Source organism: Mastacembelus armatus, chromosome 13 (genome assembly GCF_900324485.2).
Source record: "Mastacembelus armatus chromosome 13, fMasArm1.2, whole genome shotgun sequence".
Lineage (NCBI taxonomy): Eukaryota > Metazoa > Chordata > Actinopteri > Synbranchiformes > Mastacembelidae > Mastacembelus > Mastacembelus armatus.
In genome coordinates, this window is record NC_046645.1 from 4,436,892 (window position 1) to 4,464,344 (window position 27,453).

At 39.0% G+C, this 27,453-nt stretch overlaps 1 protein-coding gene across 1 annotated transcript in view; it reads left to right on the plus strand.

Annotated features, from left to right (window-relative positions):
- Positions 1 to 27,453, plus strand: part of kcnab1a (potassium voltage-gated channel subfamily A regulatory beta subunit 1a) — a 68,254-nt gene that overhangs the window by 18,846 nt on the left and 21,955 nt on the right. Inside the window, exon 2 of the mRNA XM_026296994.2 lies at positions 24,779 to 24,822. Within this exon, the coding sequence (XP_026152779.1) occupies positions 24,779 to 24,822 (44 nt within the window). The remainder of the gene's footprint in view (positions 1 to 24,778; positions 24,823 to 27,453) is intronic.

Genomic DNA, 27,453 nt, shown 5'->3' on the forward strand with positions numbered 1-27,453 from the left:
TTATATAAAGTTTTATATAGTATTTTGTTGTATTGAAATAATTGAATCGTCTGGTTGCTTATGTTGAGACATTTTTTTCTTTAGCAATTTCTATACTGAGCCTTTTTTAACATGCTATCACAGTTGCAATGTAAGCGAACTGATGTGGTGATAATTTGTTTATCATAACATGCATTTATACATGCCAACATTTGCTAATTGGGACTAAATACAGTACAGCTGATGCTGAGGGTTAGTTTTACAGGTATCTGATGTAGGTCAAAGTTTTAATTTGTCACCTGGAGTGCAACATGATATGTGTATAAAATTTCATGGCATGTCAGTACAATAATTCTTGAGACATTTCACATGAAATCAAAAATGCATGTCAGGTAGGCTTCATCTTCTTGACACCAGGTTTCACAGCAGTGCATACAATAGTTATTCAGATGTTTCAGTATGGATCAAGGTTTTGTACAAACCAATGGAGATCCTGTGTTGGTACTTGCAAACAAATATTTGTACTCCCTAACTTTAACCATCACAACTACATGCTTGACCCCAACACTTACCCTACTCTTAATCTAACTCAACCTTAACCCTAAAGCCAAGTCTTAACCCTTGAACAGGTGTTTGAAGTTGGCTGTCAGGGCTGTCCTGACAGTATCGGACTAAAATTTGTCCACAAACAGGAAGACACTTGGATGTGTTCAAACATATGCATTAATTCCCTCTCAGCTGTGTTACGCCTCAGTGCACTGTTTTTAGTTGTTTTTTTCTCCAATCTCTCTGCACCTCCCCCATCTCCTTCGTCCATTCTCTTGTTCCCTTGATTAGTAACTGCCTCAGATTCCATGTACAGTGTGTGATGGGATTTGGGGACTTCATACTAGCAAATATATGTTTCCGTCTTGCAGAAGCTGTAGCTTTTGCATAGTTTTTGCATGTGTTCAGAAAAATGGGCCAATACAGTGCTTCTTAAATGAGACTTTTATAGTCTGTGTCTAAGTAAGGTGTCTTTCAATACGTAATGCATTTTTAGACAAAGCTTTTTATTTAGAAAACTGCCGAGAGGAGGCATAGTCACAGCGGCAGGATAGGATCCTCTTACAACTGCTGGTTACTACAACTGACTGGGGAAGAAAGAACCTTCAACAATTGGCAGGTGAATAAACATAGTGACAGGGTGGGTGAGACAGTTAGGTTGGGAGATAAAGTGATTGAGAGAGGGAGAGAGACAGAGTGGGAGTGACAAAAAGAGAGTGAGAGAGAAAGCTGTGTTGCACCACATGCCTCTCAGTTCCCTGCAGGTGCGCTGTTGGCGATGAAGCTGCTCTGCTGGAAAAAAAAACCCCAAAAAAAACAGGAATGAGTAGAAAAGAGTAGAGCATCAAAATAATAAGAGATAGAGAACAAATATCACAAAGGCAGGGAAAGAGAAAGGGAGAGGACAGACACAGGGGAAAACTGGGGCACAAGCACATTAGTAACAGGCGGCAGACGGGTACAAGAAGAGAGGAGAGGAAGAGGCGACAAGACGGGATAAAGTGCTGACCGCAGAAGTGTATTGGTGCACCCTGCTAGGACTTGCCAGTGACTTCCCCCACCTCCACCCCCCCCATCTTGTTTTCTCCTTCCTCTCTGCCCCTCTGTGTTCTTATCCTTTCTCAGACCCTGTCCCCTCCTCCTTCACCCTCCTCTCCTTTCTCTCTCTCACACTAATACTCGCTCTATTGCCACACTCAGACCAGAGAGAGCGCAGCGCCTGGGTTGCCTCTCCATCCCTTTTTGCTTCACTCTGCTATTCCCTGCACTCCGATTGTCATTCTGCAGCTGTGACCCTGTTAGAAAATTCCTCAGCACCAGAGGCAGGGCACAGGAGAAGAGAAGACCTGTAGAGGAATAAACTGTGAATTCCTGAGAATCTTTGTTCTTTTCAGGTTTTGCCTGTTTTCTACAAGGAAAGACTGAAAATGGAAGATTTGATGTGAGAGCAAGATACAGAGGACATGCTTCTTGCAGCTTTAATTTTGTAATGGATTAAAGTTTGAATACAAGAGGACGAGACGCTGATTCACGACAAACTCACTCCTGGAGACTTCAGGCTCCCCTGCCAGTCTCTTTCTGTTCTCTCTGTCCCATCTGGAGTTCTCCACTACGTCTTGGGCTCTGCTCCCTCAGCTGAAGCTCAGCCATGCAGGTGTCCATCGCCTGTACGGACCACAACCTGAAGAGGGGCAATGGGGACCACAGCAAGCAGAGTACCACCAGCCCCAACGTGGTGAACCAAGCCAGGGCCAAGTTCCGTACCGTGGCCATCATCGCTCGCAGCTTCGGCTCCTTCACTCCACGCCACATCTCACTCAAGGAGTCTACGGGGAAACACACGGGCATGAAGTACAGGTGTGTGTCAGAGTTGGAAGAGCGTGTGTGTGTGTGTGTGTGTGTGTATTATGCTATAGGGTACCTTTAATCTACCACGTCCATTATTCTGTCATTACTCTACATAGGAAGGCACTTATGTTGATGGCTTGACAATAATTAATATTGTTAGTCAACTTTTAGTGGAATTGTGTCATAGCAATATAAAAAATACAAATTAAATTTTTGTTTTACACACAGGATAAAGTTTTGTCTACTGTTAACTCCATTAAACATTTGAATATTTTTATACATATGTATGCAAATATCAGAAAAATCTATATATCTCAACTGTTGCTCATGAATTTTTTAACCCAGAGGAAGTTTTGTATTGCTATGGAATTATTTATGTAAATTAGACCTCTCTAAATCTTTTAGAATAATCCACTGCCTCATTAAAATCCATAAAATCCCCCTTTTTTGTCATTTTTTTCCTCATGTGCCTTGTGTTGTTGTCATATTGTGTCATTTCAAAAAGCTTTTCTTGCCAGCACCATCTAAAGCACCTTCTGTCAAGCCTGCAGTATGTTTTTAGTGATCCTGCACTATGCATTTTGAATTTCACCCTCAGTCTCTAAACTTCTACAGTAGTAGCTCATTCAGGCTGGATGTCACCAGCACACCTGGCAGGATTTATGAATAAACCCTGTCTGGTTTGCTGTCTGCTACCTGGTGAGAGTTTACTGACGTTTCTTTGTCTGGTCTGTCACTATCTCTCCTCACACCATGTTTCGTTCCCAGCACTTCATTTACACTCACATAATTCTCACATTTACTTACTGTCTCACACAAATGTTAAACCACTCTGTTTTTTTAGTCTTCCTCATAAATACTCAAACACCCAAGTTCTGATCCTTTCAAATGCACACACATTTAAACACCTTTATTTCTGCCTCTTTCTCTTCTCTCTGCCTCTCTGTGGTTCAGTGAGACAGCTTTGCAGTGTGGGCAGAGTGTCTGTGTCGGATTTGACCTCAGCAGTGCTGCTGCTCAGCTGACTTGTGTGTTTGACTCTCATAGCCTCAAGCTGTGAATCTTACGTAAAATATGGCGCCATTACTTTCTTTCCAAGCTCTGCACATCGCTGTGAAATCAGACTGAGGTGTGTGTGAAGACAAGTTTTGTGGGTGCACAGAGAAGACAGGGACAGTTTGCAGGCTAAAAGTAGTGCTTTCCTCTTCAGCACATATGATGCTGTTAATATATAAAGCCACTTTATAAAACTCTTTAGCATCAAATCACTTTGAGGTCTCAACCTGGCAACAGTTTTGCTTCTTCAGGCAAATTTTTGTTTTGTTGTTGGATTTTCTTTTGCAGTACAGCAGTTGATGCCAAATGAAGGTTCTGCAAACTGCCTGCTTGCCGTGGTCCAGGTATGTTAAATAGGTTATTGATGCAAAAGTGTTTGCAAGGAAATAGATTTCCCTCCCTCATTTAAAGGCTAATTCATAATTTTAATTTTATGGTCATTTACCAAATAATACAAGTAATATTACATCATAGGTTGGCTTGGGCTTTCAGAACTGTACACTAGTTGCTGTGGATTCTTTTTAACATTACATATTGTCTAGACTGTGCAGCAGTCTGGACAATATGTCTAGACTGTAATGTAATGTGACGTGGCTTGACCAGTAATGAGAGCTGGGAGACAGGTGAGCAGCATTCTAACTGTGGCACTGTGCCATGTCACAGTGTTGTTGGAAACCAAAATCCCGAGTGGTTGGGGACAGCTAGTACACATTTCTGAACCAAAAGTGAAATTTACAGAGCTACACCTGGCAGGTGACATTTACTGAAGTGGAAATTGTCCTACTAGCAGCTAACAGATTGTATTGTGAAGTGCCAGACACGTCCTAATGGATAGCCCCAAACCAGAAAAAGATTATTGCAGATCTTTTTTCTGTAGTGTGAGATGAGGTATCAACATATCACAGCTGAGTGCAACTGCAATGTAGGTTTGGAAAAGACTTTAGATCAGCTTTAGACCTATTGACCATGACTGGAAATCAGGAATTGACTGGTGCGTTGTCTTCTGTAACAGTAACGTTTTGAAACAGGCAGTATGAGACAAGATGGACAATCTGTCCTGTTTCACCCTGTCTCTTTTTATTTAGTGATCCTAGGGTTGCACAAACCATCTGCTCTGGCACTGCAGTGTAGGTGAGACAAGAGAGGGTGTGTGTGTGTGTGTGTGTGTGTGTGTGTGTGTGTGTGTGTGTGTGTTACAGTGGCTTTCATCTCTCTAACACACACCACACACACACACACACAGGTTACTAGTGAGATCAGACTTTTAAACTACTTATCCTTTTTAAACAATGATGTGTGTTTCATAAGAACAGACCCTGTTGATGTCAAAAATGATAAGACAGCACATTACTAATTATACCTGATAACATTTTAAAGAAGCACCAGCATGGCACAGCTTGTATTTGTTTGTATTAACAGGAACAATCTTCAGAGTAGTGAATAATGGATGAAAATCTGTGCTTAGTTTTGATGCCCTGTTTTGTTGAAGCCTTCACTGTAACTGCATTAACAGTTTTATAGTACTTGGCTCATTAATTGATAGGCTTATATAATATGTTGTTTACTGGTGCCCCATGCAAGCTTGACTGAGTAGAAATGATTGAAATTTTAATATTCTCCGACCACAACAGACCAGTAGAGGGAGAGTATGTGTGGATGGTGTGGGTGGTGAATGACTGCACATATGAATACAGTAAGTAATGCTGGATAATGGTGGGTTTACAAACAGCCCAACCATACAGCAGAAAAAAGGTACACTTGCCTTCTGTTTGAGTCTGTTACAAGAACGTGCACAGTCACACTGATGTGAGTGAGAATTCATTCAGTTGGGCCAGTAAACAACATTTGCATCAGTCAATCAGATAGAAAAGCAGATACAGAGGAAGCAGAGAGAGATGGAATAGACTTGGATGTCTCTCAGGAAAGGATTCAAACCTTCCTATATGCTTGTACACACTGTCACACCAGGATGTAACTTGCTCTCTGACACTCCTTCCCCATGTTTCAGTGAGTTATGATAATGAGCTATGAATCAGTTTGTAGCTCGGCAGCATTTGAACTAAGTCGGAGCAGTGGGGATTTTTGCATTGCCTCCTTGTTGAATTGAAATTTTATGCATGTTTCCTTTATTGAAATAGCAGGGGGGGGAGAGCAAGAGTAGAGATGAGAAAGACTACAGAGGGAGCAGGAGGAAGGTATAATTGATAGAGGGAAGTATTCAGAGGCATGGGACTGTGCTATACTTAATATCAAATCTATGAATAAATCAGTAGTGCGTGCGTGCGTGCGTGCGTGCGTGTGTGTGTGTCAGTAGAACCCCCACATAAATATGTGTAGCATTAAGATGGTGGTTTTAGTTGCATAAGTGCTCTGATCTATTAGTTAACCTTACTGGGGCACTGACTTTTCACACAGCACATGTTTGGTTAGAGGGTTGTCTTGCTTTTGCTTCTCTATTGCACCTATTGCCACTTTCATTTGCACCAAAGCAGGTTAAACTGATAAACAACCCTTGCTCTTCTTAGATGGACTGATTGAAATCACTGACATGGTGTTATACAGGGATGATCAAGTGTTTCCTTAATCTTTTTGAACAGTTTATTTTGCTATAGGCTGGGGAGATACTGATACCATAAACTGTCTGTGCATGTGTGTATTTGTCACAGAAACATGGAAACTCTTCTTTGTTCTCAATTATATCTGGAAAAATGGGATAGAATGAGAAAGATGGTAATGGGGAAACAAGGAAGGAATCCTTTTTTCCTGTTGGTTGTGCTCCAAACCACCACACAACAAATAACACATTGTCTCTGCTTGTTGCTATGGTAATTGTGTCCACAGCTCTGTAGTGGCATCGTTCAATCTGTAACAGACACACAAACAAAACAAACATTTGAGTATAACTCAACACTACATAGCTTGAAACCATTGGGGTAAAGTTAAATGGCAGCTGAACTAAAGAATGACAGGAGTAATGTGGTTGGAAAAAGGGATGGTGGCGTGATGAAAGAAGAATCATGTTACCTTTGAGTCCATCTATAGTTTGGTTTCTCTCCAAATGTGATGCAAAATGCGATCAAAGCTGTGATTTCATAACATTTTCAGGTATATCAGGAGTAGGATAATCAAAATAAACTCAGGAGAGTAATTGTGCAGTCAGGAGCTATTAATAATGATCTATAACTACATTGTGCAGTGTGTGTCTAACCTCAGACACTGGAAAACATGGTGAAACTATGGCATATGTACATGTTGCATGTATTAATTTGCTGCGTTGTGCTTCAATGTACCCACTTTTCCACCTTTTTCTGGATTTTGATCATTGTTTTCATTGTCAAGATGTTATGCTAGATAATCAATTTAAACAAACTGATTTTGTTGCATGAATTTCAGAAAAACAGGTTTAGAACTCTTGTGACTATATTTTCTTATTTCAGGGGACCACTAGCAAATTTAGCAAATGAGAAAGAACCAGGATACGAAGGACAGTAAAGTTTGTGTGTTAGAATTTTCAGAAATGATGATACCGATCAGATTATACTGCGGGGCAAATAACAAACAGCGATTGTTGCTGGTTGTTGGCCAATTTGTGTCTGAACTGTTTCTGTGCCCTTGGCTGTCCTGACAGACACTGATACGGTTATTAATTATAGTGACATGTTTGCAGCTGAAACCATCCCTGAGTTCAAGCCTCTTTTATCATCTGTGACAGGAGTTGATAAGAGGAATACCTTTCAGCGCATAGCTGGATTCAAGACTAAGTACAACTCTTACTACAAGTTATTTGCCAGTTTTTCATTGTTTCAGCTCTTCTGGTTTACTGTGAAGCTTTGTCTCATGGTGAAGTTAAGGATAATGGGATCATCCCCATTCAAACTCAGGGCTTTCTTCAATGCACTTACTTGCTCTTAATTAAATGAATTGTCAGGATGGCTTGTTAGGTTTGGTTGATGGTGTGACAAGAGAGATATGTCATTGGCCTTAGAGCTCTATGAGCTAATTGATAATCACAGATTTTATTGCAAGAGTTGCTAATGTCTAGATTTGTGGCTCTCTGACCAAACAAGAAAGCGAGAACATGCAAAAGTAAATGAAACAGATGGATCACATGAAATAAGGAAGGCATTTACCCCAACTGTGTTATTTGTGGTTTCCATGCATGTTGATCCTCTGAAATAGCAGATTTTTCTCCAGCTGTCCTCCCAAGAACATCCGTTCTTCCTGTTCTTAGGCTGGTAATTACTCTACACTGTAATCCTTCATCATGGAAGCAGTGTCACTGGAAAAACACTGACTTCATAGTGCAACACTTTTTTATTTATTAGAAACTTAACAGCAGCACAGTGTTCTCTTAACTGCAGCTGTGACTAGACTGCAGATAGATAATGACTTAGAGGATGTTTATCAGCTCAACTGTTCTTCACACCCTTGGATGTGACGGGATCCTTAACCAAAAATGACAACTTTTCTCCACTTACAATTTTATTTGTTTTTGAGTACAAAGATCGTGAAAATAGGCGAATACACAACAGAACAAGGGAGAAGACAAACCTGAGTTTAATTTAACTTGACTAAATAAGACAGAAATGAAAACGCCACAGAATGTGGATCATTTGTGAAATATTGTGCTTTGATCTGTTTGATCTACTGTATCTATCCATCCATCTTGATCTAATAACCACATCAGTCTGTTTTATTGCCAGTGAGCAGGTTTTTACTGAACACAAAACAAAAGCAAGAAGCTAGGATTACATCATTTCTGACATACAGTTGACATTTTTACCGATGTTCATGAACCGGTCTCAGCCAGGTGTTTTCATATGTTGTGTGTGTGATCTATTCTTTTCATCCCCCTGTAGATTCAGAAATCCTTGGGAAATGTTACCTGTTTGCTCTGAAATAGGTGTCAGAAATCAAAGCTCATGACAACCTCTGACTTCACTGTGCTGTAATTTAACATGACTGTGCTTTGATCTTTGGCGTTACGTAACAAAAATATTAGCATCTAGCTTGATGAAGACAATTTTACTGCCGACTACTGGAGTGTTTGATTTCTTCTCTGCATTATCTTTTACTGAGGAGATAATCGCGGAATTACCTGTCCAATCGTGATGCAGTGACATATGAAAAAATAGACAGAAAGTGAGAGGTGTGTGTGTGTGTGAGAATTACTTCTTTGTATCTGTGTGAAATATGGCAAATGACATCTTAGTTACCAAGGCTCTCCAAACAGCAGTGGATGAAGATTCATTTATGTACATATGCACGCACACTCTCTCTCTCACACACACAAACACACACACACACACTATTCCTTCCTGTTCTTTTTCAATCTTTTTCTTTCTTCCTCAGATTACACCTCATCATTCTCTCTTTTACTCTATTTATGCCTTTTCCTTTTTTAACCTCTCTCACATTTCCTCCCGTTACCTTCCCTCCACACATGACAGTGGCATACTAAATGCTGTGCTGTGTCCTTTGGTCCATATCGTAGAAAATTGCATAACTGTGGACTGATGCCATTTATTCTGCACGGCAGGCTGACTTTTACAGACCTGTACGACACACACACAAAATACAGACGCATGACCGCCTGCTCATCACATTTCATTTACATTTTACACACTTAGCTGATGAATTGAGTGATCAGGTGAAACTTTTATTGTTGTGTCAGTGAACAAAGTCATGAAAGGTTACACTGTGAAATAGAACTGGAATTGATTAGTCAATCGAAAGGAAATATTCCTTAAGGTATTAGTTATTTTTTAAGTGAAAATGCCTAATTTTCTTTAGTTCTGATTTCTCCATTTTTGAGATTTTCTTTATGTTAAATAAACTATCAATGTAATTCCATGACATCACTTGGACTTTTTGAAACGTTATAATCAAGAAAACAATCTGCATATTATTCATCAATAAAAATGGGTGACTGACTAGAAACTGAAGCCCATTGTGCAGTGCTGTTAGCAATACAGAGTAAATTCCTGTATATAGTCATCACAAATTTCTGACTTTGAATAAACATCTGAGTGACCTGGGCTTAGCTCCCAGCAGCAGTATGTAACTCTCGACTGTTCCTACTGTGTGATTGGATTGTTTCTCAAAAAAACAGAAGGAGTTTGACCCTGGCATCTGTACTAAGTGAAAAACATTAAGACCATGAGTTTGTATCCATATGAAGGCTATATAATTGACTTCCGTCTCCATGGAGATGTGAACGATGGCAAACGCTACAAGCGAGTCTCTGTTGTGTGAGTTTGTCTAGTGTGTGTGTGTGTGTGTGTGTGTGTGTGTGTGCGCATTATAAAACAGATTTCTTTATCCCTTTTCTCTCCCTTGACACATACTCAGCATACTCAGGAATTTGTTGTTGCCTGTTGGTTGTTACTATATGTGACATGATGTTGCTCAAACTTTTAACAGAAAAATGACCAGGAAAAAAAACAAAACAAAAATAAAAACATTGGTGTTGGCAAGATTTTATATTTTCTGAAATACAGCTGAATGCCCCAAGAGACATAAAGACATAACCCCCCCCACCACACACACACATACACACACACACACACACACACACACAGAGCCCCCCTGCTCTATTTAAAAGTGGATTGTGTTTTCAGTTGGTGCAAACCGTAGTTCTATGATAAAGGTATTAAAATAGTACACAGTATGTGGATACTTTTCTGATTTATGCGTTATAAATGTGCAAAGGCTAATTTCTGGGTTAGTAGCAATCAGCCTAATGACTCCTTCCTTTCTCCTGCTCCTGTATTTCTTTGATAAATGTCCTCGTTTCCCCACTTCCATCCTTATTTTCCTGTTGCCCATTGCTATCTAACCCCAGTGAAAATCCATTTTAAATGGCACTTTTTGGAAGACAAAGAGAGAGGAAATAATGAAGCAAAGAGGTCGAGAGACTCAACACAGATTCAGTTTTTAATGATGTGTTTCTTGTAGGAAAAAGATTTTTGAGTTCACTGGTGCTTAGCCAGCCGGCACAGTAGTGATCACTTTATTTCACTTAGCAAGCACTTTCTAACAGAAGCTTAATGCATCACATTCACTCCTTGAGAATATAATAAAGATATTAAATAAACACCTGGCAAAGCCAAACACACCTAGGGACCTCTGTCTACATAAATCTGGAGTACATTAATGTCCATATCCCTGACAGGACCATGTGCAGGTGCTGCTGGGTGCAATGGGAAAAGTAGAAATAATGAATTTCATCCATGATGTGGTTTAATGGTAAGCAGTTGTGCTGTGGTAAGCAAGAGAATTTCAACTGAATTTATTAAAGATAAAGCTGTTGGCCTGATATATTTTGATGCTCCAGTATCATGCTAATCCTTTTCTTTGAGTGTAAGCTCATATAAAATTGATGACAGTAGCCTGTTTATAGAGTAAACTAGGACAAAGGTAACAATGCTCATCTTTTCGCATCCTAACAAGGTCAGTGAATGTGTGTAAGAACGCTTAGTCCTTTAATTGTTCAAAGATCTCAACCTACACAACCCTGTTCATTTCTTCAACATAACATCATCACATCATAAATAGGTTAGTTGTTAATCATTCATCTCTGATTTGTTGTACATGTCCTGTGCCAAGAGAGGGGGTGCTGTTTCAGGAAATATTTTAAGTGATTGTATCAGAATCTGAGGGTAAGGACTACAGTCTATTTGTTTGGAGGACTTACTAAACGTAAAAAACATGTGGTTGCCTCTTCACACAACAGTTCCTTTTTCCTGGTTTACTATAGCAGGAAAACATGCAGATACTGTACTGGTTGTATAAGATTTTTCTTTTTTCACATATGAGTGTACTGATGATTAGTGATTCCATGTACATGCGTTAAAGTTCACTAAACCGCCAAAATTTACTGTGGAATATAATTGTAATTCAGTTAAAGGTCATCTTGTTAAAATGTGTTTAAGTTTTGCTTTGTTTCATTAACCTTTATTTACTTTTGAGGTGAATCAAAGAGCTGCAGACATTTGTTGATCCCTGAAGGGCTTTAGTTGTCACACAGATTCAGCTTCCACTTTGATTGATGCTGCTTTCTAAATGTCAAACAATCACATTAGTCATTGTAATATAGAGTGTTGGAAAACATTGAAATAATAATGAAACATACCAACATTTTCATTAGATAAAGACAGGCTATCTGTATGTTTATTGTTCATATCATCAAAGACATGTCAAGGTTTCGGCATGAAAAGTAACAACGTTGTTTTACATAAGTCTGAACTCTGTGACCTTCTCCTCTTTGAAAGGCTGCAGCTGCTTTTTCCTTTATGGAAGAAGAAACTCTCTCTTCCTCTGATGGCCCTTTAGGAGTCAGCACTGAATTACACAGCTTTCATTTGCCCCTGAAAAGACATTTCCAATCGGAAGAGTAGTGTGGTGAATGCACAACGCAACATATGAATTCTTCCTTGGGTGCTCATTTCCTCGACCTCAATCACCTTTATTTCATCTTTGCTGTTGAGGCACTGAATAGATCTTTTTCCTGAGACGTGGTGGTAATCTGGATAATCTGTGACTAAGACAGGAATCGTCTTGGATCCAACAGTTAAATACTATATCAAATGCTTTTCCCTGTTGAGGAGTGATCACCACAGACGTTTTTAAGGTGTTGAGGTATTGTTTAGTTTCTGGCCTGATTTAAGATTTTTGTGATGGCTAAATAAATACAGAGACAATTTATTGATAACAAACAGCTACAGTGTAGCCATTTCTGTGGATTATCTTTTTTTGAGCTGGTTGTTATTTAGATATTAGATATTTGAACATATTGTTTTTGTCGTGTGTCTTGATGTGCATATGTTATAAAACGTTGTTGAATGGGATTGATCTGACATGCGAGATATGTTTTCACATAAGGTTTTCTGACAATAGTATTCAGCTTGCCTTGAGAAAGACCAGGTGTAGGTGAAAAATCCAATACAAAATTAAATCATGGCTGCTTAGTCTCAAATCAGTAACGAACACAATATATATCAGAATGTAATAATAACACGCTGGAGACTCAGCAGGACTCTTCTCTGTGTGTACATCCACATGTGCTGTGCCTGGAACCATGCTAGTGGGGTGTGTGTGTGTGTGTGTGTCCATAAAGCAGTAATTTAGTGGGAATTCTTTGGAGTATTCCTAGTCTGCTGTTCTGTAGGATATGTTGGCCCACACTTTAGCTCCCTACATAGATCCTGATGGCCATAATATCTGCTCACTGAGACTTCTCTCTACATACCAATGAGTAAAACGAATTAATGAATTAATCCTCTTCACTTGGGTGTATGAGTGTGTCAGTACTATGATGCATTAGTATGTATGACTTTAACAATATATTTTTCTGCTTACTGTGAGTGTTTATACAACTCCAGTCAAATAATCAGGTTTGTATGTCTTTGTGCTATGGTTTGTGTGTGTGTGTGTGTTTCAGCAAATATAAGTGTTTGCCTGTTGTGTGTGTTTGGATGTGTTTCAGTGTGTGTCAAAGTTGTTTCAGCTTAGTTAAAGCTTTACCCATGATGAAAGGCCCCTAAACAGTATGAGACCAAATATGTTCTCCTTTAATCTAGACGACGACTCTGTGTGTCTGCTCGCTTCAACAGTAACAGTGTCACTGTGTTTTAAGGAAAAAGGGGTTATCATTTATTTAAAAGGCACAACCAAAGATTTATATTCTTTTTTTTCTGGGACTAGATTGAGAGAAATGCAAAACTAATTACCTAAAATCCATGCCTGCTCCAAGATAGAAAATAATGTTTCATGGCCATACTAAGTAGTTTTTTTCCCTTGGGTCTTGGGTCAGGCATACAAAGACTTAGTCTTTTAGTTTGGTTTGGTTATACAGGTAAGAGTAATGACCAGTGCTGCCTTGGTTAAATATTTGTTTCTCTTAACATTTGCTCATTACTAATGATGAATCTCTTAAAACACTCTTGACTCTTCCCTTTATTTAAAAGGCTAGTTTGAGATTGTGCTTCATGGAAAGACCATGACCCAGAAGGTGAAAGAAGTATTTGTCTCTTTAAATAATTAAGTAGAAGCCTAGGTCTCATTGTTGGGTCGTCATTGGATCATCATTGTTTCCTTGTTATAGGCTGCATGTATTCGAGCAGCTCAATGATAGGGATGTAGCCTGTGTGCCAAACAATTCCTAAAAGACTTGTACTATTTTTATGGATGGTATTCATGTCATTTGTCATCATACAAATACCATTTGTTGTTTACTGTGGGAAAATTCTTTCTAGAATTGAGGTCTCCAGTTTTTTTTTTGTTTGTTTTTTTTCCCATTTCAGCAAAGTAAATGGTGCAGTGAAATTGTTTGATTTTTCTCAAACATGATTAGTTTGTGATCACAACTCCAAATAATTTCCTGAGATCGAGACAAGTGAGAATGAAAAAAGAGATTGGACATTTGATGAAAATGGTTTTGTGTGCGAATGTGTTTTTTCTGTCTGTGTGTGAATGTGACTCGTGGGTGTCCGTGCAGTCATTTCCTTTATTGATTGAAAACTCAATTGGCTTATTGGTTTAAAATAAACATAAATATTCCCCTCTTCGCATTCAGATAATTGTACACTTTGCCTTGTATCTTTGCAGAGGTTGTTGAGGGAATTGAGATGCTACCGTTTACAGCTGCTCTTCAGGAATATAAACCTACAATTTCCCAGCTACACCACTGCTTATTAACAGTGTCTGAGTTTCCTGCAGTCTGTTTCCCCACCTCCTTCTATCCCTGGCCAGAGCTCTGCAGTGACTCTGAACGCAGGTCAACAAATCAACCTTGTTTTCCCATTTACAAGAGATGCTGCTCAGGTGGCAACAGTAGGCAGACAGAATTTTGGACATCAGACAGAAAATTGTGCTGAGTTTAATTTCAGTCATTGGCTTGTCTCTCCTCTTAATTTGCAAATTGTACACAATGCAAAGTCACCACTGGCAGCTGAACTCCAGTCTGTCTGCATTAATGTGATGTCTTTACTTACTGCTAGCAGACCTTTGAACTTAAGGCTTAAGTTCACCTGTTTGTGTGCCTTGTGTGTGATTTTGTGGGTGTATGTGTTTGGCAGAGTGAGACACTCTATGCGTATATAGACGGATCTTTGAGAATAGTCTTTTACGTCTTGTACAGCACGTATCTTTTTATTACAGTGTCCAAATTATTTTTTAGCAGCTTTTAATCTCTTCATTCCATGGAAGAGAAATACAAGCAGAAAGAACATGTAAGTGTTGCAAATCTCCCCCCCATAATTTGAATTCTCGGTTAACACATGCAGTCTGATTCGGTCTGACGTAAAATCTTACTACATTTTGCTTTTCTCATTCAGCAGATTGTCTGATCACCTGCTCATGTCCAATAGTGAAAGTGGTCACTACCAAATGCAAAGCCATGTAATTGACAAGTACACATTGTGTAATGTGTAGTGCAATTTATATGTATAAAATCAGGGCATCACTCTCTCATACATCAGATTCATGTAGATGGTGTAAGATTTGGACTGAGTTATAACACTGACCTCAAATCTGCAGTGTTGTCAATGAATCCAATATGTTTATATGATATCAATCTGACATGTAGCAATAGTTATTTACTTAACAGCACATTTACTGCAAACCTATTGATATTTAACACTATTTCTTTAGTAAGTAACATTTGTATTCATGTGTTGCTTGATGACATTTTCACATTATGCACTACATGATAGTCAGTCTCTCTGTCCATCTCTCTTTCCCTTGTTCAGAAGGGAACACAGTTCCATTTTTATCATAAGAATGATTGTGGTGCAGAATCTTAATACACTTTATAGTGTGTGTGTGTGTGCGTGTGTGTGTGTCATGTTGTGGGGACCAAAACCTCTTTACACACTCATTCTGTGGGTATCTCAACCATTTAATTGCTGAATTTCAGAGTGTTGACTTTAAAATTAGGGTGAGGGTTTAGCAAGTAGTGTTTATGGTTAAATATACAGTAAATCTCCAGGAAATGTGTGTAAATCAAGGTAAAGTTTTCATCAAGGGACAGAAATAAATGTGTGTGCTTCTTTGTGCAAGTGCGATCTTTGGTAAAGGTGGATCTGCGATTTTCTAAGAATCTCATTTGGTATTTGTTTTGTCTTGCCTCTAGGCACTCAGTCCTGCTGGTCCACAGCTGGGGGAGTTTTGGGAAAATTAAACCATAGCTAGTTGCTCTCACAATTATGACGGATGCAGAGATTTAAAGAAAGAACACCAAACGGTGTCATTCATCCTTCTGAAACACTTTTTGTTCAGTATGCTCAATCCATGTAGCCTGCGAAAAAGCAATTCAGCAAGAAAGTGGTTTCTTTCATCACTTCTGTCGTCAGCACGTCCCTCTGTCTGGCCTTAGTTTGCAGTTGAAGTTACTACACATCCTCAGAACAGTTTCATAATCTTCTACAGTATGGCCTGGCAGTACAGTGTTTGACAATAGTCTGAAAAGCCCCATATTTCCATCAGCATCTCTGAAAATTGGAGGGAAATTGATTTGTGTATGTGTGTATATGTGTGCGTGTGTGAAAGACAGATGGGGCTCCGTTATAGGATGATTGATGCCAGCCTGGCTCAACAGCTGCATCACATAACAGAAATAATTGGACTATAGATGACAGAATTATCTGACTGTCTGCCAAAGGACATTATATAGTGCTATGGATCTTGGTTTGGGGAAATTGCTTATCCTTTTTCAGATGTACTGGGTGTACTTAGCTTTGGAAAGCAGTCAGGCTCTGTTGCTGAACAGTAAGGCCACTTGACGACAAATAGATGAGAGTGGCAGAATGATTCAGGCCAGCAATGTGAGGATCTCTTGCCCACGCAGCCACTCTGAGTCACTGCAGGCGTACATGGGGTTGAGCTTGGATGTGTCCTTCTGCAACCATTCAGCTGTGCCTGTAACATGCACACACAGTTACTAGTGCCTACTGACCTACACACATTACATGGTTGCATGTGAATCGTGTTGTTCTAAACATTCACTCAGTGCCTTTCTTGTCATGAGCAAATTCACTACAGGAACTCTATTGTAGAGTTGTAAATATACTGTGTATATACATATAATATGCTGCACTTGTCTCTCTTTATTCTGATGCTAATTGTGGGTAATTAGCATTTTGAGCATCTAACCCTGTGCAAATTTAACTCAGGAGAAAAATCAAGAGGTATGTGTATATTTTCCTAACTATGGGACTATCAGAACAGCAATCTAGTTCTAACAGAGCAGAAAGGTTTGACATGGCTACATAGTGATCCGTTATGACTAACAGCGGTACGTTTGTACCAGGGGGTTGAATTACAGTACATTGTAAAACAGCTGGATTCATCCCTTGTGTCAAGTTAAGCTTTTTTTTTTTTTAAGTACTAATTTCTCAGTCTATTTTCCCCTAGCAGATATTTTTCATCAGTCAGTCTTTCTAAAAAGTTGTAATAAAACATTTAAGATAAGTCATTATCTGTTTCTACAGTGGGCAGTACAATTTAAGCAGCTTTAAGCAGTAAATGGGAAATAATTATTCTATTTGGCATTCAAGCCAAAAATTACTACAGCTCCTGTGAGCCTCAGCCACATGGATTCTCTCCAGACCTCAGCAGAGTTGTTGATGTTGAAGGCTTATTTTTGCTAAAATAATGAATTGATTTTATGTATAATAGAGACAGAAAATGTCAATATGTTTTACTTCTCTTTTACCCAAAAAAGTCAAAAGGAGGCTATAACAATAATCACATACAGCTGTCATAGATCTGGATGTTAATTAAATACAGATTTATGAACTGAACAAAGTACAGCAGGAGACATATGTACATGTAACAGAGGTAATATGTTTACTGATGTACTGTAGGTTAGGTACATTTAAATAAAAATTTGCTGTGGGTTGGTGAAGCGTTAGTGTTGGTTGTAGGTTGTAGAAAGTCAAGACCAAATTGAAGGAACAAATGTCATATTTTCTTGTTGTTTTTCAGTTGGGGGTTGTTTCATAGAGATAGATGTAGAGCTCTCCTATCTTTATTCAGAAACAAGTAAAAAAGGAGGTGACTGTAACTGTTTTGAACGCTGACTCAACACAATTTTGATAAATACTTCATACACTCCAGTCATTCAATAGTTGCACAGTATATATATATATATATATATATATACAATTATTGTCCAACAATCCAACTTTGTGTGCTCTAACACAAGATCATATGCACACTCGTACGCACAGGCACCATCACAAATCTCTCCATAGTCCAAACTTACAATTACTGCTCTCATCTCAGTGTACAGTATATTGCAGCTGAAACTGTGAAGGTGTCAAAAGACTGACTGGTTGAAAGTGTGCTTCTTACCAGTCCCAATGGCAGTGTTATCTCGCTTCACTTGCTTTGGTGACAGCTTTTATATTACTTCCAATACACAGGCGGCTGTGTTACTCTCCCTGGATGTTGGTTTTGAGAAGTGCCCCCCTCACTTCTTCTCGCACCCACTCATGCTCAGGTTTTGATAGGCATAAACAGCCCCACTGCTGAGATTGCTCTTTAGTTCACAGAAACTGTTTTGCTCATATGGACTCGAACATACAGGCACAACATGCCTGCAGGTGCATGCACATGCATAGCTAAGCATGTGCAATTTTAATTGTAATGACATACATGTCACCCAGTGCAACACTGTGGCACATTGATGATGCTTAATAGGATCATTGGACTCTGGTGTTTTTATAGGATTTTCTGACAATAAGAAACTACATAGAATATCACATTATGCTTTTATTAAATATAATTCTCTTTAGTGTTGATATAATGCTTGATTGCCCTGATAGCTTCAGTTCAGTCGTTCTCAATACCTTCTGGTGTAAGTGATACAACAGGTAAGAAAGGGAGAAAGGCATAATGACTGATCAAGATTGGAGTGGTTTCGCTGAAGTCATTATCAAACGTTATTTCACAGCCATGTTATAACTGCGTCTATTAAAAGACCATAGAAGAGAACAGCATCCACAGTTTCTATTGCTTTTTATCCCCCATTTCCCTCGAACTGACAGTAAGCATGGAGGGACATGTGTAACAGGGTCAGGGAAAGGTCATGGCAATGTCAGAAATTGCAGGAAGACATGTGAAGACAGTGTCACCATAAATCACAATCAGCTACAGCCCGTCTGTATTTTCTCTGCCTCTGTTTCTCTTCTTGTGTATTTCTTTCAGATTCTAGTGTTAAATATAGCAGGTGCTAACAAAGTAAAAGAAAATAACCTAAAAAAAACATGGTTTGCTTATATGTGACGTGAGTCCTTATGTATGTACATGTTGATTTAGAGTTTCAATGGATCAGTTTTTAGTGTCTCACTTTGGGACCGTAAACCAATGTCAAGACAACAGTTTCTATTTAATCTGTGGATCTCATGTGCAGTTTATCATCACTTAGCTTGGAACATGTATTTACAAAAAACCTTCACAACTTAAATGAGTTGAAATTTGTGACATTTTATAAGAGATTACAGAGATTGTGTTGAATTATAATTTTTTGCATGGATGACTGAAATGTCTGTTTATTTCAGCTGATCTGTTCAGGATTTTTTTTTTTTTTAAATTACTCATTGCAACTATCTTCCTCTTACAGTAATTAGCCATTCAATTAAATATGGCGTGGTAATTATATATGTGATAATTAGTCCACACAGCATCATAATCATCCACAAATGGTTTCAAATGAAGTCATTAGTCTGCAGCCTTTTTACAAATAAAAGTTTTATGCAAATATATTTTTACAAGTTGCTATTACACACATCACTGTTTAGATTACATTGGCTTCCTACAGCCTCTCTCTCCTTCTCTACAGTCTTGTCACATGAGCAGACCTCTAACAGGACTTGGCCTAGTTATCCCCTTGGGTGATACAAAGTCAGCAGAGACGTGTCAAGGAGTTGGAGGAATCTGTGGTTAAAGGTTTTTAGAGGAGAAAAACAAGCCAGTTGCAGTTGTAGCTTATTTCTGAATGCAGTCCATGTTCCAAGGTTGTTGACAAATTGCTGCATAAATTTGGCACCTTAAAAGTTACAGATGATGAAAAGTGGAGGAGTCATGGGTGTGTTGACTAGAGAGTGAATAAGTGGAAGGCAAGAGAAGAGAGTGAAGATGGGACGTAGAGGGATGCACAAATGGTTTAGTGGTTACACTGTCAATGTACACTTTGGAATGACTCACAAAACTGCATATTTGATTTCTACATTGAATTATAAGAAGGGAAGACAGAGAGGGCAGACACAGACAGACTAACTTTTACCCATAACAGTCTGTGGTAGCAGAGTTGTCACAAACCCTTTAAATATAGTTCCTTATACAGCTTTATCCTTGACCTTACCTCATGAAGTCCCTAAGTGACCTCTGCTGAACATCCTGGTGCAGTCATGTGACAGTGGTGTTTATGACGCCTGTGCTGCATTGGGTTCTTATCACAAAGAGCCAGAAAATAACCGGAACTAAGAAACAGAGGCAGGCTGAAAGGCAGTAACATACATTACTGTTCTAAAAGAAGTAAAACTTGTCAAAGTAAGTTATAATGGCAACTCTGGAAGAACAGGAGGACGAGCAAACTGCTAATGTGATGTTGCCAAAGACAAAGAGTCTGTGTTGCCAGAATTTGGGTGATTACTGTAACCTTTTAGCCTACTTTAGCAGGACCTCAGGTGGCGTTAGGCATGCTCCTCTCTCTCTCTCTCTCTGTCTCTCTCTCACACACACAGACACTCCATGGAAAAGTATGTCAGGAGGTCTCTTGTGGTTCATAATTATTTTTCTGTATTGTAAACAGCAATTCAATTTTCATTTTCAAATCAGTCATAATAGTGAAACCAGTCCCTCTGGGAAGAAAGCCACAAAATCATTAAAGCAAAGTACACCCAGAAATGTTGACTATTGTCTAGCCATGTTGTCATATATCATATATTGCATTTCTGTCTGCTCACGTCAAAATAAAGTGATCCCCAAAGTTTGATATTTGATTATATAGCACAACCTTACAAAGTACTTCACAGTTATGAAGAAAAAGAGACATAAAGAAACATAATGGAAGAATCTACTCAGACAATCATGGAAGAATCAATAAAAAGCCTTTTATAAAGTGAGATGGCAGTGTAGTTTGGTGGTTAACACTGTCAGCTCCCAGCAAAAAGGTTCCCGGTTCAAGTCCTGTTCGACTCTGGGGTCTTTCGGTGTGGAGTTTTTATGTTCTCCCTGTGTCTGTGTGGGATATCTCCGGGTACTCCAGCCTCAGTCCAAAGACATGCAGTTTGGGGTTTGGATCACTGGAGACTCTAAAGTGTCCATCCTGTAGGTGTGAATGTGAGTGTCTGTCTCTGTCAGCCCTGTGATAGGTGACCTGCCCAGGCTGTTCCCAGCCTCTTGCCCCCTTGGCTCCAGACCCCCTGTGACCATGGATGTACCAGGATAAACTGTACATGATGGATGGGTGGATGAAAAGAACTGGTCTTGAGATAAGATGACAAAACAAATAATAATTAATTTTTTAACCATTACTAAAATGCCAAGATACCACATGCTCACTCTGACCCTCTTCACAGTGAATATTGTAGTATTATAGTATTACTTATTTGTTTTGTGGTGTATTGTCCTTTGTCAAACTAGCTTGAAAAAGAGGTTGCTAACCTCAGTGGGATATACCTGCTTAAATGAGGGATAGATACTTTTCCCCCCCTAAATACTGAGCATCTCCCTTCACTGCTGTAATGAAGGAGATAATCAGTGACAGATGATGACTGTTGACATGCAGGAGTGAGTGTGTGTGTTTTGACAAATGAAGAGAGGATAATATTGCCAGTGGTATTAGAGGAGCTCATTACTGCCCATCATCAGGGCAATAAAGACATGTTTAAGTGGAGGTGAATAGCCATATTGATGGAGAAGGCTTGTTATGGTAGATCTGGGAAAACAGCTACAGGTGGGCTTATATTTCAATAAATATTTGATGGGCAAGGACGGCTATATTACAGTATTCATATGTATGTCTATAAGCGTTTGCATATCTATGAAGAGCCATTTGAAAGAGGTTTTAAATGAGTGATCACTTTCTCCCACATGGGGAAATCTTAATTTCCTCCTCTCTGCATCATTCTCTCCATTTCCTGTTATCCTCTTCACTGCCATTATTCAACTCATCTCACAATCTGTCCCTCTGAACCTGCATGAGGAGATGTGCTGTGTGCTTTCAGCAATACCTGGGCTAACCACGCTGATCAAAGAAAAGTTTTGTTACTCCAATCAACATGGGAGAGAAAATCAAATACATGGGAATAAAAATCATTCCCAGCCCCTTTTGAAGATGACTTTAGCTTCTTTCCACTGCTCCCTTTTATAGCAGAACAAGCAGTGAGTCCATGTGTGTTTTCAGCTGCACTCACAGTTTTTGTGAATCTCCTCTTCGTAAGATTGTTTTAAAAGAAGAATCCAGTACTGTAATTCTTATGTATTAGACCATATGCATTTGTTGATATAAGCATGTGCTTTGGCATGACTCCATTTTGAGCAAAGGTGCTCTAAGTGGATTGTCAGCTCTCACGTAACTTGACACACTGCAGCTTTTTGCTTGATTAGATGATGTGTCTCATTAGGCTGCAACCAAGTCTTTTCTTCTTAGACTGGAAGTAGAGTGCATCTGTATCATCATTATTCCTGGCCATGGCCTGAAAACAGCAACATAATCATTAATCGCCGTCTGGCTCTCCATAGCCTGACTCACTACATCTAGTCCTGATGATCTAAATTCAGCAGGTTACTCTGACTGGAGACAGGCCTTAACTTTTGAACTTTAAAAATGTTTCTTTTTTTTTGGGCAAGAATTGCTACTTCACATAACTTCACATGACCTCCACATTCCTGTTCAGGGTCATTGGGAGGGCTGGATCCTGGTCCTGTGAATATTTGATGGAGGGCAGTAAAATGAACCGGTTTCCACGCTGCCTCAACATGGAGTATCAGTCACACTAATTAATACCTGTGGCCAGCTAAATACCTTCCACAGTACCAATCTGTGGGAGGAAATCAGAGCACGAAAATAAGGGGAGAAGATAGAAATGCTCCAACGAAATATTGCAACTCCAAAAATCAAATCCAAAAATATGGTGTAATGGGTTAATGCATAAACCAAATTTTAAATTCCCATTTATTTGTTTTACATTTATTTATGTAATTTACATGAACTTCATTATAGTGTTAATATAAGTACTATATGTGCATTATACAGTATGTTGTGTTTCTGCTGCATACAGTGAGGTGGTCAAAGTTTTAGTTATCTTCTGGTTCAGCAGAACATAGAGCTATACTATTTATTAATGTATATAATGAACACGTAAATAAGTATTGTATTAAATGTTTCATGAATAATTCCATAATTAACAAAGCATGTTGTCATATTGTCAGATCAGTAATAATTTAGTTTTGTTCAGGTTGTATACACAATGAGAAGCACAGACGTTCTTCTACACTTTGTGAAATTGTGATAAAGATAGCAATTTTTAAATAAATATGATGACGCAGGTTTTAACTCCAGACCTAAAGTATTCTCTCTAAATAAGGTTTCCTAGGAAGTATAAAAGTGCTGACATAACATATTGTTAAATCCTCCCTGAGGAAACCTGTGCCCCCTGTATTGAGTACAAGTTGATAAATTGGAGCAGCAGTTTTACTTTGCACCTGCTCAAAACACTGAAATATCTTTAAACTTGTGTGTATCTGTGTGTCTTGTTGCATCAGTTTAGTCATCAGTCCAGTGGACACTCGCTCAGGACACTGACATGACAGAATAATGACAGAATAATTGTTCCTCAAGGGTCTGCCAGTCTACCCACAGTGCTAAAGCAGAATGAAAGAACAGCCTGTGCTATACAGAGAAAAATAAGGATTTAGTCCTTAACACTTTACACCTGTCTGCTTTTCTCCACATTTAACACAATTACTACAGCAATCAATATGTCACTTTAATATTCTAAGCCATAATCGTTATTCACTCATAACTTTTTGGCTCATCCATGAATATTCATAGTTCTAGTCACATTAATGTGTTTTCGTATTAAATGTGTCAGGTAAAAAGTGATACTTCTGATCAAGCCCACAGCTTTACTGTTTTGGTTCAGTGTCACTGCTGTCATGTGGATCACCTTCAGTGAAAAGCTCTAAAAACCCATTTGACACTACTTGACCAACACTAAGTGGCAGTCAGACAAAGATTAGGCAGTAGATGTAATTTACACTTTTGCAAAATTTACAAGGTTCTAATATTTCAGTATAGTATTTGCAGCTTGTTGTGCTGCCCCCAAGTGGTCATAGAAAACAAATTGAGGCTCACATAAAATGTAAATGGCATAATAAGACTAGTAATAATTATAATTGGAGTTCTTCATTCCATAGGGGAGCTTCAGATGCAGACGGCCAAGGACAGTAACTCACTGTCATCTGCTACAGACGCTATAGTCAGCAAGTCCTTGATTTATGACCTAATGAGGTTGCAAAGACAGCACGTGGGTGTATATTGTAAATGGATTGGCTGATTACTCTATGCATGCACAAAATATACTGCACTGTGCAGAGAAAAACAAACAGCTGATTGTAGTGTTAATGACAGCTAATTAGGCTAATAGCTTATAATATGTGGTCGGTATAACGCACACATTTCTTTTTTCCTCCGTCCTAAAGGACAGAAGTTGTAACTATTGCTACTGCCAATGTTCCTCATCCTTCTCTTTGAGATAGTGATTAGTGTTTTGCATATTATTTTATTAGTGTGTTTGTTTCATTCTTTGCATCTTGTCTGTCGTTCCTCCATCATTCTGTTATTGATAGCTTAGTATTTCTCTCTGTGTCACTGACTGGAAAGTAACGGTAGAGGCCAGATAATGTTCATTTAACACTAACCGCTCCATGCCACTTATAGTGCGTACAGCGTCACAGCACCTAACTGGAGGTCCAGAAAAGAGGAATTTGGTTTCCTGTCTTGAAGAAATCAGGCAGACAGAACTGCTGTCAAGCTGTCATGTGAGGATCTGAAGCCAAGCCACATCTAGCGTCTTGTGAGAATGACAGGCCTGCTTGTTATTCACTTGACTGTCAATCTACTTGCTGTCATGTTACATGCACAATATTTTGTCTGCTACAGAGTTAATGGCCATCAAAATACAACTCTTGATGTGGTAAATGCTGTTTGTAATGGTTTAGATTGTTACTCTTTAAGTGTTGTCCACATAATCCAGAGTTTTGTAGAATCATCGGTACTTATCTTCTGGTGAAGTGGTTGAGATTTGATTCTTTTGTTTGTGTGTGTGTGTTTTTGCAGGAATCTTGGAAAATCAGGACTCAGAGTGTCTTGCTTAGGACTGGGTGAGTAAATCCTGCACTCCTCTTCACTCTCTGTCATATGTTGTTTGTATCCGGCTTAACTACAAGCCTTTACTGACATGCACTAAACAAATATGTGATGTTTCTTTCTGTTCCGTGGCATCACTCTGTGTGTAGTGATAGAGGAGCTTTGCATTAAGTGATTTACACAATTAAAGTGTCTTACGCAAAAGTACTTACACAAAATACTCTGAGAATTGTCATTTGTGTTTATTCATTATTGGTTGGAATTAAGTTCAGACGTTTTTTTTTTTTTTCCTCACACCAGAAAATCTACTGTGGTTCGTTGTGGTGCGCTCAAAGTGTTGCACAAACATGAAAACATACCAGCGTTGTTTCCGATAAAATTACTCTGCAGTCTATTCATGAGGTTTTCCACCAGAATACAGAGTAGAATCATTTGTAGTGTAAACCTTAGTGCGTGTGTGTGCGTTGCCATGTTAGTGTGGGTTGCTGGTAAAGGTTCTTCACTTGCACAAGGTGTCAAACCCACCCCCAACTTCAGTATTTAGCTTCAGAGTGGGAAGGAGACGACAACACACATTTTTGCCACCATGAAGAGCTCTCAAACAACAGAGGGTTGTGCCTCCAGAAAGAAAATGTTTGACCAGTCTTTTTTATTTATACAAAAAGAAGGTAACTCAGGTTATTTGGGCTAACAGTATAAGTATACCTACATTTCTAAATATTTTCATAGGAGGAAGGATGGGAGCGTGTTCACAGGTAGGAGATGCTTTAATCACAGCTTGGAGATTGGGGATTTTTGTTTAGCAGTGGTAGAAGAGACAGGAAAAAATATCAAAGTTGGTGTTGTAAGTGTGCTTTCTGCACTCACGGTGGTTGTAATTTTGGCCAATCTTCCACCCCTGATTTTGTTGATTTTTCAGCTCTCTCAATTTTAGGCTTCCTCCCGGCCCTGTGTATCTCCCCTTTAATGCTACAAATCCCTGTATTATACCTAAGTTGTAATTCTGCAGCTGCTAAGCTTCCTCATATTTATCCAGGAGCTCCTGCTGATATCAGATGCAAGGATTTCCCATGCATGGATTTCAGCTTGGCCCAATTCACTGTTCTCGATTGCCTCACTCCACATTTCCTTCACTTGTGTCTCACACCAAGGATGCAAAGGAAAAGAGGAAAGCGGAATCTAGGGACAAGACACATCCTTTTCTCTGGTCTATTAACTGTTTTCTGATAAGTGGGTATGTTGGCTTATAAGACATCTGCAAGGGATGCTGTCTTGTCTCCTCAGAGCAGGGGTAACAGCTTTGGGATGGGCTGTAAGATAGCAGGTCAATGTGACATCTGGGACAAACGACTGAAGAGCGAGAGAGGATTAGTTAAGGGAATTGGGATGCACCCATATTGGAAAAGATTTTTTCTGGTGTCACTGGTAGATTACTTTGAAAGATGCTCGTGGGTGTCATGTGAAACAGTTGTTTTTCAGCATATAATGTCTGGATCCAGTCCACCTCTGAGCGCTACTGCCCCAGGTGGCTCAGAGCAGACTGAGAAATCTGACTCAGACTGGCTGGGCTACACGGTGCAGAAAAGGTCAGCATAGTTCCAGCTGCCTGCCACATGCTGCGCCTAAGGCGGACATGATGCTGGCAGGGAGAGGAGGAAAAGAAAGGGCAAAGAGCAGGATGATTTCACCATTTCATTTCAAGAAGTGTTGCCAAGATAGAGGTGGATATAATATGTACCATATGTGGGTGTGCATGTGTGCAAATACTCTAACAATCCAATTTTTAAAGCACAGTTGAGAACAGACTACTATGCCTGTAGATGTAAACAATTCATAAAACACACATTCACTCATGTTAAATCATGATTTAGTCATTTCTGTTTATTCATCATTGGTTGGAATCACATCCAGAAGATGTAACTGTCTCGGGAGTCAGACTCTTTAAAGAGCCAGTGTGCAGCTGCATGATGATGCACTGAGAGAAACGGCATCTCACCAGCCCCGGCCTCATTTACGTAATGGTTTAATGAGTTGAAGACCTCTTTTTCATAGAAAATCAGTGTTTTAACATTCAGGTTTCCCACCTACATTATTCAAATTTTATGCTGGTTTCAAGCTGTAACTAAGTATAGTTTTTACGTCAAAGCATTAGATGAAAATAGACACTGTAGTTTAACTAGTTGCTCTTCATTAAAATTCCTGAAAATTTGGTCTTTGCTTTGTGACTCATGGCTGCTTTTAAAACTTAAAGTGGCAAACTTCATCACAACTGAGATGTGTTTGAGATGAAATATATAAAATTTGTGTAACATTAACGTAGCATATTGATATGGGGCTTCCTTTAATAAATGAATCCTATGCCATTTAAAAATTAGAGCAACAATGCTTAACTTGCACTTGAGCAAGGCAGCAAAACCTTTTTATATCATGTATGTAAAACTTTCTTGTTCAGGAAGATGATACTGTAAGTTGTACATTATTTTGTGAAATTGACCATGTAGTCCTATATTTAGTGTTAATGTCAGTTTCAGTAACTGAAATTCATTTGATGAACTGCAACATCTGAAATAAAGTGTCTGAATAAGTGATCCCATTAGGGTAAATATAGTTTTGAATTTTAGGGGTTACTTGACTGTTTATAATAC